This window comes from Balearica regulorum, chromosome 2 (genome assembly GCF_011004875.1).
Source record: "Balearica regulorum gibbericeps isolate bBalReg1 chromosome 2, bBalReg1.pri, whole genome shotgun sequence".
Lineage (NCBI taxonomy): Eukaryota > Metazoa > Chordata > Aves > Gruiformes > Gruidae > Balearica > Balearica regulorum.
In genome coordinates, this window is record NC_046185.1 from 40,413,490 (window position 1) to 40,427,185 (window position 13,696).

The following is a 13,696-nucleotide window of genomic DNA, read 5'->3' on the forward strand; positions in this document are numbered from 1 at the left end:
GAAATTCTAACAATTAAGACAGAAATCAAGTGCTTCTTATCACACATAATGAAATGGAATATTAAGTATTTTGATTTCCAGATGAAAAATTTTGAAACAAACATATTTCCAGATGTTTTCCAGATAATTTTGGAAACATATTCCACCATAATGCTTCTATTCTGAAAACATGGCATTGTTCCAGGAAAAATATTTTTCACTGAAAAACTTTTATCAGTTCAAAAAGTTCACATTTTTCACTAAGCTTTGGAAAAACAAACAAACAAATTACATCTTTTCCATAGTATTGAACTAGACTTTTTTCCTTCAAGCTCTATTTTCTAGTCTGTAATTTGAGCATATTTTATATTTAGCTCTTCTTCAGAAGCACAACACGAAAAATATTTGATTGTATAAGATAGTGTCAAGAGACAAGTAATCTACTGCTATAATTTAACTGACATTAAGTTTCTCGATCCCACATAATTACAGTAGGAGGAAATTTTTTTTTTAAAAAAAAAAAACAACACAAAAACCTTTTTAAATCTATTGCTCATGTTAAAGATCAAAAAGCTTCATATAATTCTAAGCAGGATAAGTTTTCCCTAATCTGGTATCTCATTCCAGATTTTGAAGTGGTATAACATTCAATAATGTCCAAACAAACCTGTTAGCTTGATTATCTGACTTGATCTCAGAATCGGAGCTATTCTGGACAATTGTACCTTGAAGAGTTTTCTAAGAGAACCTTATACAAGTTTCTCTTATTTGAAGATTTTTTTACAGAAAAATGTTATCAGTACCATTATCTGATTAAGGTGTTCTTATGTGAAGCATCATTGATTTCCTTTCATTTTGCCCTCCTCCCAGAAATACCAGTTTCAAATTTTCACTTGATGATGATAAACTGCAGATAATTAAAAAAAAAAAAAAAAAAAAAAAAGAAAACAAAAAAAGAACTTTAATGAATCTCCTAATGGACATTGTTGGTCATAACTTCTGTCAGGTTATTACCAATGAAAATCTGGGGACAAACTCCTCTTTGGTGATCTCAGTTGTTCCCTGTTACTGCTATTTGCTGCAATGATTGTGAAATTTGAATCAAAGCCCTGTTGAACCCTAAAGATCGCTCCTGCAGTGATTCATCATTGTCACAAAGTAGGCATAGGGCTTTTTTTTAAGAGTCACTGCCCTCACATATGTGAATATAATTGCATGTTACAGAATTATCAGAGAAAAAGAGTATGGCCAGGATATAACCATTCACCTTACTTGTTTCAGTACCTTGAGGCAGCCTTGGGGCAAGTTAGCCTTTATGTAAGGCAGAACTAGGTACACTGGAGTGCAAACCTGATCTTCAGGTCATTTTGAATCCAGCTTGCTGATTTGTGCCATAAGCCATTCAGCTGGGTCTTGGTGGTCTTCTGGCTTTGTTTTCACCAAAGCAATGGCATGAGATCAGACCTTGTGCTGGTCTGAAAGTTTTGGAATATTTCTGGATGGTGTTGGAGAAGTTCTGCATTTCAACTCAGAGGACTAGCTGGAGGGGAGTTCTATATGGGTACATGCATACACGTACTACAAACTGTAGTACATAGCCCTGGTGTTGGATAAGGCAGAAGCATACAATATTTCTCTATAATCATTGATAGAAGCATCCTAAAATCAAAAGTCCTGTCTGGAGACAAAGCAACTACATCGTCTGAGCAAAACCCAACCAACATTAAAAAATAAAAATCTGGGCTTCATTGGACACCCAGGCTATGTTTACTGTAACACGCTAGAGCCCCAATTCCCATGTTTATTATAGGTCTTCAAACACAGCGGTCAGTAGCAAACATCCTGCATACTAAGAAAGATTGTTGTGACCATGTTTTACATGCTTTACCTGCTTCATGATTGCGACATGGGTTTCTTGCCTTTGCCATTAGACTCTGATGCTTCTAAACTGTTATCCAAAATGCCAAAAGATCAGTCTCTGGTTAACTTAAACCACAAACACATTTTGTCTACCATCATAGGATAATTATAAGATCAGCGTGACATACAGAGAAGTATAACTTCACAGATGAACAGAACAGAGGGGAGAAATATGATGTGAAAGGGAAAAGCTGTTCACATTAAAAGAATAAGGATCAGAAGTCAAAACTCATCAAGTTATTGGCAAAATAGATTGGTTTTATATACATCTCTTTCCTAACCTTTCCATCCATATGACAATCTTCTCTTTAATGTGTTAAAACTCAAAAGATCGGCAAGGTCTAGGAAGGAGTACGGTATGAGCTCAAAACATACAGTAGCAATTGCCTTGTGATAAAAGAGCAGAGCTCATTAATCAGAGATGGTTTAGGCACTAAGAACACATTTGTCCCTGCGCTGCTGTGGCATAATGAGAATTGCCATACTGTACAAATACTTGTTTAGCCTCTGAACAACTGTTGTTTAGAGTGCAGGTATTAGGCTACTTTTAGGTCATTAAATACCATAACTGAGAAACAGAGCAAATGCCCTGTTGAGTTATAATGAACTATTTTGTAAGTTGTAATATATACAGAAATCCAAAGAGAAAAAAGTAGTATTGAGCAAAATATGCTTTCAGCCACGTAGTGATGTAATTCATACTTCATCTTCCTGAGCATTTACACACTTTACAGTATTTGGAACTGAGCATCCTATATAATAGCAACATATTAATCTCTGCAGCTAAGTCTATCAGATTTGACTAGTCTTGGTCTTGCAACACAGGATGAATTAACACGTGCACTTCCATGTTTGTTCTCTTCATTTAGTCGTAATGCATTGCAGCAGCTATTTGAGGGAAGAAGTAAACTGAATACAAATGCAAAAAAAATGAACTGCCAATATATTAATTGGCTTAAAGCAATCTGGAAGTAAGGGAAAAAAAAAACCACAAATGCATAAATTTAAATTATTAAATACACTACTATTTATTTTTGAGAGCTCTGTATTTCAGAAGGCAATGGTCTGAGATACTGAATCAAATGAGAGTTTAACAAAGCTATGGGAAAATGGTTCAGCTGTGGCATTAAAATTATTATTACAAAGATGCTAGAAGTTTCTGGCCCAGATACCAACACACATATGGTTCAATCCCACCAGAAATTGTAAGAGAGAATTATTTTCCTTCCATCCACTTTACTAGATTTACACAGGACTTAATATGACCCAAAATCTCTTCTCAGAAAGGAGGACTGGGATAGCCATGTAATCTGCCTGTCTGAGGATCTGTACATGCACAGTGCCTTAGCTGTGAGAAATAACAAGGAACTAAAAGAATCTCTTTTTTTTTCAGACATCATCATCTCATGAGAGTAGAACCTGACTTTTTCAATTTCAGTGACCTCCCTGCACAATATGCAACTCATTTTGAGACTCTTTCTGTATGTAGGTATTACCTGCATTTCAATTGCATTTTACAGAAATTTTACGTTAGGATAGCAGTAGTTCTTTTAAAATAATAATAGAACAAAGTCTTAATGAAGGTACTTCAACAGCAGTGATTAGAGCAAAAAAAACCCAAAACCACCTCCTAAAAAAACCCCACCAACATTGCTTGCTAAATATGTGCTTTATAAGCATGAATGACTTGCTTCTAAACCCAGTAAATCAGAGTGCAGCATTCACTACTCCTACAACTAAATGTCTAGGACACATTATAGCAATTTGTACTTTTTAGAGAGACAGTTATATTTCTACTTATCATGGAGCAGATGACAGTAACATGACTTTAAATGAGAAATCAAATGCCCACCGACCAACAAGAAAGGCAGCCTCCTTAAAATTGCCCAGCACAGGATGTCAGGCTAATGACACCATCATAAAACCAACTTAGGTACTTCCAGAAACTTATTGTTGCCAACAACTGCAAATAAACTAGGGGGTCCCTCCAGGTAATGGGGATGTCAAAGAAGAGAAGTTGGAAGTGCAAAATTTGGACAGGCACAAGGACACCTTGCTGGAATTTGATTTCCTTAAGAATGTCACTTGGCTTTCTCTTCCTTCTGACTGGAAGTTTTTTTTGAACTACAGAATGTTATGCTGTGAAGGAAGGCAGATGAAGTGATAGTAGCAGCAGGAGAAGATAAGGTATTGTCCTAGGGACTAATTGCACAGCGTGACTTCCTAATTTGTTAGAATAGATGAAAATTCCCCAGAAAGGGGAACAGAGGCTTAAAACTGCTGGCAGATTTTTCTACCTTGTATTTGCGTGATAACATAAAGTAGAGATAATAATGATCTAATTGTAGACAATTTGTTAGTCAAAAAATTAGTTGAACAAATTGTTCTTTCTAGTATAAAAGTTAAAATACACACACACACCAGGGAAGATTATTCCTGAGGTATTTATGACTGCAGGATACCTGAAAAGTACTAAAAATAAAATGGAAAAACAATGACTTATAAAATCTCTCCTTTTAAATGTGTAGCTACATGAAACATGGTCCTTAAGCAACTTGGTCTAAGACTGAAGTCAGCCCTCCTTTGAGCAGGGGTTGGACATGGTGATGTTCAGAGGTCCTTCCAACCTAAATAGTCCTTGGATTCTATCAAATGCCCACAATCAATGAGGTTATATCAGACTATTTTAAACCTAAAAATCCATCTCAAGTCTAACAGCAGAGATAGACTCAGACTCTAGTGGAAAGGGCTAAGTCCTCTCTGAGCACCACATCTTATCCTCATCTTCAGGTTGCCCCATCAGGGCCCAGCTGCCTTGTCCTCACTTTCCACCTAACCCTGTAACAGCACATGGTTTTAGCTTGCTCCTATTTATTTGCAAGCACCAAGTGGATGTGCAGCCCGTGAACAGTTTGAACCATAATGTAACAGGACCCTGTGTGACAAATTAAGGCAGTCAGAATGAGGGCACAACAGGGAGCCTGTCCTCTCTCTTCCTCATTTCCTTCCAACTCAAATACATGCGCATGAACATGACAGCACACTTCCATCTGCTGAGGGAGCTGCTCTCTTCTCCTGCCACCTTCCCTCTGCATACAGATGTTCTTGAATGTGGACTGCACACTCCAGAAGGCAGATGCTGCTGGATTTTAATCCCTCTGAATTCTCGGATGGATTAAACCTCAAATCTCTAACTGTCCCTCTTAATGCTGCAGTAACACGGACATTGGTTACACTGATTTACAGCTGAAATAAAAGCGAAAGACAGTCAAAATGAAACGTCTGAAAATCCATCTATGCTGTGAGTGGATGGGACACTAAAGCATTCTGGATTATTTTCTCCCACCACCGTTCACCCTGCCCAGTGCCTGATGAGGCAAAAATCACTGGCTGCAGCAATAAAAGTTGCAGGTACATGTATTACCCTCCACCTACCTGCAGCCCTTCAATGGCCAGTTTGAGGATAGACGGTGTAAGCTTGGAAGCTTGCTTGAAGGAGAAGTTGCTCCAATCTATAATTAGAATGAAGCCATTTATTTGAAGCTCCTGATCTTCGATGAGCACTTCCAACGACAGTAGGATAGCCCGAAGGATATCTATGAAGGAGTTCCTAAAGCCAAAGCAGAAAAAAAATAAAAATCAATGTTTGCAGTTATCTTCAAACCTGAAGATGCTCAGCTTTGCTGTCATTGGGGCATGAGCAAGGGACACAAATTTTTTCTGGTAGAATTCTTCTGAAAAGAGAGTTGTTTCAGAGGTGTCACTAAAGCACTTCTGCTCTGAAACTCACATTCCTCTGCTTGATGTGATAAGTCCTGCTCACTGGTGGATAAAATAAACGCTGAATTAAATCTTTTAGATTCTTCTGGCACTCCTTACAATAGGTTTTAGCTAGGTTACTTTGGGAAAATATTTCTCTGTGGTGAAATGAAACAGATGCAGACTATCAGTTTAAATCCCTGCTCCTTTGGGAGCTTTACCAGGTTTTTTTTGTTTGTTTGGGGTTTTTTTCCCCTTCATTTCTTTTCTTTCTATTATAAAGAGGAAAATCAGAAAAGGAAATAAATCTGTATGGTATTAATATAAATGGTATGGTTACAACTAGGCTCCCTGTCTTCCTGCTTGAGTGGAGGGAATGATCCAAGACTTTGCACAGTAAAGTTTGACTGCTGCCTTATTTCTGCAAACCAAACGCAACATGGAAAATAGCTGCATGCACTCAAAATGGGAACTCTTTATTAATTAGCAGCTACCAATAGGCTGGCTGCAAGGTTTCCCTCAGCTCTGGGAGAATAATTAGAAGCCTTGGAGGCCCTGAAGGAGATAGCAAGTGACAGAGAAGGAAATGTTGAAATGTTTTCTTTAATGTGAAAATCTGTACTGAGAAGCCTGGGCTGCTCTCTACTTCCATCTCATGCATTTCGCAAAAGCTAGTTGGACACTTCAATGACTTATTCCATATTTACACCTGACTAAGTTGAATAAGGCCCTCTCATCATCTGTCCTTCCCGTTAAGATGATTTACAAACAACAGATACTTTTAGAGAGCAACAAGCAAGGAAAGCTTCAGAAAGTACAGCTTAACCTTCTGTAAAATGAAATTGTAACATACTGCTATTGTGGCCTGCTTTACCTCTGCCTAAGTCTCAAATTTTGATGAGGCCTGAGGTGTACTATAGGGAAGGCTCCCACCATGTTCTCCCACAGAGATTTTAATTTAATCCTTTTCTGCTGTTTTCTTTAATTTAGAACAAGTCATCTAAGCCTAAGGTGTTGTTTCAAATTCTATCCTGAGAGAAAAAGACCATGTGCAGTCAAAACAAACTTCTCTGCCATCAAGACCTCTACCCCTGAATGGCAGCAACACATGAAAAATTTCTGTTAGAAGTAAATGGTGAAGTGTTTTGTTATTCTTTTTCTTTTCTCTCAGCGTGTTTCAAGTGGAAATGCACATTCCTTCTCTAAAGACACGGTCCCTTGAAAAAGCTGTTTCTGAACTTCTGCCTAAGTCAGAAGCTTCTCTGAAGTATAATTGCTGAGGCAACTTGAAATACATAAAGCTTAAAGATATTTAACTTTGTTGCTTCTGAGTACCAGACCACCCCTCCTTCATTTGCAGTAACAGGACAACCTTGACCTTTCCAAATCGTGTGGGGAAGCTGTGTTAAACAGACAAATTGAAGGAGTACTTTCCTTAGCAATGTAAGGTGAAGGTATACCAATTGGATTGGCAACTGATTTATTTTTAGTCTAAATTTATTTCCAAAAACTGTGATACGAATATACTACCCACCGCCCAGCTGAAATGAGTGATGACTTTCAAACAGCAGCATCAAATTATTAGACTTTTGGTGATGAAAAGAGCAATCACACCCCTAGACCATATCTACTTAATACATCCTACACTATTCTACCCCAGCATCCCTATTCAAGGGGGTCAGCCTTCCAGAACTGCCCTGTGGAAACTCCCAGATGTGTGCAATAGCTCCAGAAGTGTCCTCACACACATGCCAGCTTTCTCCACTCTCTTGTTCGCATCAACACAGAATGATATCATCATTCATGGACAGGCTAAATTGAGAGAGATGGACTAATCCAGAGCTTGTTTTAACTCCACAGTTGCAAACCTTAAAATGAACTGAATACTTGTTATTACTGAAGGTGTGAAAACAGGGCCACACTGTGATAAGAAAAGGTTTCATCCTTCATTTGTGGGAAGTTTTCTTAATAGAACATTCAAACTCATATTCATGGTCCTGTTACCTCTGATGCTTTTAAAGGCTGGGTGACGATTTTAGTATGGCCGTATGGAAATGGTGCATACAAGGCATTTTATGTAATCCAGTTAAACTCTAAATCACAATTAAATATTTCATTTGACTGAGCACAAAATCTTCCTCTAAGACTCTATGCTGAGGAATTCCAAACTTTGTTTGTGTGTCTACATAAACTACCAGGTTATCAAGCAATTACTCACCTGTACTTCCCTGTATTTTCAGTAGGAATTATTTGCCTGGGAGATATGGCACCCAGTTTTCTTAGTGTGTAACTAATCTGGCTGTCCCCTTCCCCGTCTATGTATTTGCATTTTTAAGACATGGTGTAGGAAATAAAGTGAACATAAAGACGTTCTTCAGATGAGTACAAGGAGACATGAAAGCAGCACACAAGTCGTCCAGGTGGATTGTTCGCAGGCACACTGTTCTGTGAATGCAGGGTCTGGATGGAAATCAGACAGAGTGCCACTTCAGGCTGAAGCCCTCTGCTCCCTAATCTTGAGGCTTTGAGACAAATCATTCAGCTGTGTGACTGATTTGCATCCAAATCATTTTCTATGCATGAACACAGAATCATTTTCTACTAGTCCATCTCTTTTGTTCCTTTGCTTAATGTTCCCTTCCCTCCTCTAACCCCCCCTCCCCACCAGGTTAACCCTCTCATACCACAGGGAAAAAAAAAGTGAAATAGATTACTATTACACAAAGGGAAATGTGTAAGGTGCTGTAAGGGTTCAGCATGGATCCTACTGAAGTGAGCCACTAATGAGTTACAAAAGATTTGCACAAGCCCCAGAAAGACAAAAAGGGGGAGGGAGAGGCTGTATCTGCCTTGGCTGATTGGAAAGGTACCACAAAAGAGGCTCTTCAAATATCCTTTGGAAAATGAGAAGTTAGCCCAATAGAAGCTAGTGGTAAGGAACAATAATGTAAAACAAAAATTAAGATGGTTTAGCTGAGGGATTTAGTGGGGAGATTAGCCAAAGGCATAACAGGAAAATAAATAAGAAGAAATTACTTAATTATAAGAGGCATAAGCAGGCTGTGAGACAATCAAAAGGCTCAGTGGAGTACCGGGGTGCAATGGGAACAATTAAAGGGGATAAAGACATTGCAGGGAAATTAAATGATCTATTTGCATGTCTCTGCCACTAGTCATATTGAAGAGATATATGGGTAATAAAGCTGAGGGACCATTGGAAAATAAGGGGTCAAATAAGACATGCTGCAAGAAAGTGATACATTTTGGAGAAGATAGCATCAGTAAAAGCTTTTGACATGACTTCCTCCGAACAGTTAAGCACTGGCTCTGTTTTAGGCATGCTAGTGAAATTAATTGGATTATTCATATGGTTAAAAGTATGAACATACAGAAGTCCTGGCAGCTGAAGCCATTAAGATTGTCTGGTAGTAAGCAAAAACAAACTGTCACTAAAAATACTGATTGTCCCACAAGACAGCAGGCTAACAAAGTTTGGACCAATGTCGTTATCTTGGCAGTTTCACACAACTCAGCTTAACATCCCTCAGTATGCAGTAAGAGCCTCTCTCCTGTAATACTTAAAAGGTGGCTTAGTTAAATGCAAATGCAGGTAAAAGAGGTTTCTTTACTTGTTTGTTGTTGGTTTGTTTTTTTTTTTAAAAAAAAGTCTCAGGATCCCAAATCAATGAATTTACCATCTTTTTAATGTAACAAAAAGAAATGAAGCTACATCAGCACATTTAACATAAGCTAACAAAAGACTAAGCAATATAAAACTGTTTTCACTGAGTCTGTCTGAAAACATAAGAAGAAAAGATGGTGTAGTACACCTCACAAAAAAGCTACAGCCAAAGCTGAATGACATTTAGCAAGCTGCAAAGATGGCATCGATACAAATCAGGTAGGAGACCACATCTCGCTTTGTTCCCTCCCCACACAGTAAATCACCAACGCAGAGCAGAAATGCACGCTCAGCTTCTAGCGGGGGTAGAGCTGGCACTGCCCTGCAAGGAGGATTCCCACTGGGAGTAAAGTGCAGAAGAGGAATTGGAAAGAAGGACCAGAAAAACATGCTCAGGTTGTCCCAAATTATTTGAGCTAATAGAAGCTGAAGAAGCTGTAAAGAAAAGCTTAGAAAGGGAGATGTGAACAACATAGCAGATGAATGCTGGTGGAGGAGGGAGAACCCAGGAAGGAGCATTTTTAACTGCTCCCACACACAGCCAAGGTACACTGTTCATGGAAAAGCCCTTGGAATCCAGTCAGCATTGGATTTTGAACTGGTGTTCGTAAATCATATGAAGTCACTTATTTCTGCAGATTAAAGAAAGATTTCTCCTTTCTGCTCATGCAATATTGATAAGAAATCCCCAACTTCCGTTAATGTATTCTTAGAAAACATGTGGGTTTTTTACTGCACTTATTTATTTTAGAAACTTAAAAGTCACCTCTACTGAAAAAGCACTGGAAATTACTGACATACAGTCCTTGGGGATTCATGTCTTGATTCTAACTTGTGATCATGAGTAGCTACCCTGCCCCTCTGGCATCAAAGGGAAATGGCAGTCAGTCCAACCACTGCAAAACCTTTAAGATCTTTTGGTGAGGAAAGGCCCCTCATATGGGACAGCCCTCGCCTGAAGAATAACCAAGAAGAATAACTGTAAAATGAAGAATCGTGAATAAACATGGTGACTCACTTGACTAATCCTGGACCAGAGAAGATGAACAGTCGAACAGAGGAGCTCACAGCTGACTCATGCACTGAAAAGGGCTTGTTTGTCTCATCTGTCTAAGGTCTGAATAGCACATATGTGCGCAGAAATTAGCAAGGCTTGTCTGCGATTCACAGAGAAAATGGGTTGCATTCACAGCAAATGTTCACAACAAATATTTTGACCAGCCATGAGTAACTTTCTTCATAGACCAATTCAAAGCCATTTAAACTCGTTAGCTGCAAAAATATGAATAATTCACTAGCGCACAAACTGGAGAAATTCTTAGACAACATGAGATTTTTTTCTTGTTTTGGAGGGTATCTTTGTCATACTCAAGCTAAGTTACATATTTTTTGATTTCTTTGTAAAACCAGAATATATGCACATAAAACTCTTTCTGAGTAAAACACAGGTTGCATTAAGTTAATGTCATAACTCCAAATTATTCTTCTGTCACATCCAGTGTAGCTATCTTAGGCTGTTCCAGTATGTCAACTTCAGACAGGCATCTCTCCTGTTTTGTAATGAAAAGATAGCAAGTTCTTCCCCTTAGCATCTGTGTGAGTCTATAAATAAAATTCCCAAGCAACTTTACATCCAGGATAACAGAATGGATAGATAAGTGTAGTGATTTTTTTTTTCTTCAGAAGTGCATAATCCAACAATGCACTGAATACAAAAAACCAGCGTAGACTAAGCTGAGACCTGAACTGTATTTAACGATATTAGGAATCCACTGCTTAGTTTATAACAGAATGGAGGCCAGTCACCCACAGATATCTGGCTGGCTTTGAATTCCTGCTTGGAGTAAGCTGGAAGCCTCTGCCATTGCCAGTGAAGGGAAATGCACCAGCCTGCAGAAAGAAACTACATCAGTTTAGTCTTTTATCATGCAAAAATTGCCTCTCAGTGGCTTTCTTAAAGATATTAAAATATTCCTCATGTTATGTTTCTGCTTGAGGTTCTTTTATATACAAGTGTATTGGGTTCGCATGGCAAGGTTTTGGTAGCGGGGGGGCTACAGAGGCGGCTTCTGTGAGAAGCTTCCCAAAGCTTCCCCCATGTCTGACAGAGCCAATCCACTGCTGGCCAAGGCCGAGTCCATCAGCCATGGTGGTAGTGTCTCTGAGGTAACATTGTTAAGAAGGGGAAAAAGAAACCAAGAGCAGTTGCAGCCAGAGAGTGGAGTGAGAATATGTGAGAGGAACAACTCTGCAGACACCCAGGTCAGTGCAGAAGGAGGGGGAGGAGGTGCTCCAGGCGCCAGAGCAAAGATTCCCCTGCAGCCCGTGGTGAAGACCATGGTGAAGCAGGCTGTCCCCCTGCAGCCCATGGAGGGAGGATGAGGGGGTGTAGAGATTCCACCTGCAGCCCGTGGAGGACCCCACACCGGAGCAGGTGGAGACACCTGAAGGAGGCTGTGGCCCCATGGGAAGCCCGCGCTGGAGCAAGCTCCTGGCAGGACCTGTGGATCCGTGGAGAGAGGAGCCCACGCCAGAGCAGGTTTGCTGGCAGGACTTGTGACCCCGTGGGGGACCCATGCTGGAGCAGTTTGTGAAGAGCTGCAGCCCATGGGAAGGACTCACGTTGGAGAAGTTGGTGGAGGACTGTCTCCTGTGGGAGGGACCCCACACTGGAGCAGGGGCAGGGTGTGAGGAGTCCTCCCCCTGAGGCGGAAGGAGCAGCAGAGACAACGTGTGATGAGCTGACCACAACTCCCATTCCCCGTCCCCCTGTGCTGCTGGGGAGGAGGAGGGAGAGAAAATTGAGTGTAAAGTTAAGCCCATGAAGAAAGACGGGGTGAGAGGAAGATGTTTTTAAGATTTAGGTTTATTTCTCATTACTCAGCTCTGATTTTATTGGTAAAGAATTAAGTTAACTTTCCTGAGTTGAGTGTGTTTTGCCTGTGACGGTAACCGGTGAGTGATGTCCCTGTCCTTATCTCCACCCATGAGCCTTTCATTATATTTTCTGTCCCCTGCCCAGCTGAGGAGGGGAGTGACAGAGCAGCTTTGGTGGGCACCAGACCTCCAGCCAGCATCAACCCACCACAACAAGTATTGTGAGGGTTTTTGCTGTCACTTTCCAGTTCAGTTGAACTCCATAGCAACCAATAGCCCCTGAATTACATGCTCCGCATTCAAGTCAGTGTTACGAATCTCCTCCTACATACACTCATTCATATTGTGGGCACCCTTACCAAAAGAATACTTTGTCCCCGATGTTAATATGACTGTGCGAGGACTGTTTATTATGAGCAATTTGGCTGAAAAACAGGGACCTCCACAGCCCCCGTGCTCAGGGAGGGAGACCGCAGGTCGTGGGGCTCTTTGGACCCCTGGTGGGACCAGTTTCCACCAGAGACTTACACAGGGGGATGGGGAGGTGACACCTACTCTTCCCTTTGCCTCAGCCTAGGGACGTGTCACACCATCTAGCAGGGAATCAGTCCAAGATAAAGCGTAAGATTGTTATATTCCTGAGAGCTCAGAAAATCCCTCCCTGAGCTCTCCAGAAACTTGGTCCCAAATGGAGCAGGCAACGGATTGCAACCCAGCACAGCACAAGCTTAGTGATCACACATAAGGAGTGCACTTGGGTGCAGCAGGGCATCCCCGCCATGGGGCTGATGGCTTGGCTGGGCTCCAGGCAGAGCACTCAGTGCCATGCAGGGTGAGGCCTCTCAGGAGCAATGGGCAGCTCTGCTTTGCAGCCTGCTGCTGAAAGGAAAGGCCAGAATTGAATCTCAGGTGCAATATGACTGTTCCTCTGGCTGTGGATTTGTTTTATTTCTTTGGGAATTCAGTACTTCTGAGTTACTCACTGGTGATTTTCTTGCCTTTTTATTACCCAGAGCAATGTCATGCTTGCACACGGTGCAAATTTCTCTGTTGAGAAGGAATAAGTGACAATCACAGGCAGTGTGTTATGATTCAACCCCTAAATGCAATCAATAAATCAATTCTACAGAGCCACTGCAGTAATTTGCCTCGATAGTCCCAAATGCAATGTCCCCTGCAAGAAGCATGGGCATAGAATACATTCCAGCATGAGCACAGTCAGGGAGACCATGGTGGTCTGCGCTGTTAGAAATTTAGGAGATGACACGTGGGAATAGACTGATGGTCGCAGCTCAGGATACTCTTTGAGAGGTAGTTTTTAATCTCCTATCATGATCGTACCAATATTGTGATAATGTTCCCTCAAAGCACAGCTGTAGTAATAATGAATAAAATGAATGCCGGTACATGAATGGCTTATGGTTAGCAACATTAGGATAGATGACCTCTGTTGTTTTATTTTATTCCATGTGATTGCAC

At 40.6% G+C, this 13,696-nt stretch overlaps 1 protein-coding gene across 1 annotated transcript in view; it reads right to left on the reverse strand.

The window, feature by feature from the left end:
- Positions 1–13,696, reverse strand: part of CLVS1 (clavesin 1) — a 109,650-nt gene that overhangs the window by 64,481 nt on the left and 31,473 nt on the right. Inside the window, exon 3 of the mRNA XM_075744018.1 lies at positions 5,335–5,509. Within this exon, the coding sequence (XP_075600133.1) occupies positions 5,335–5,509 (175 nt within the window). The remainder of the gene's footprint in view (positions 1–5,334; positions 5,510–13,696) is intronic.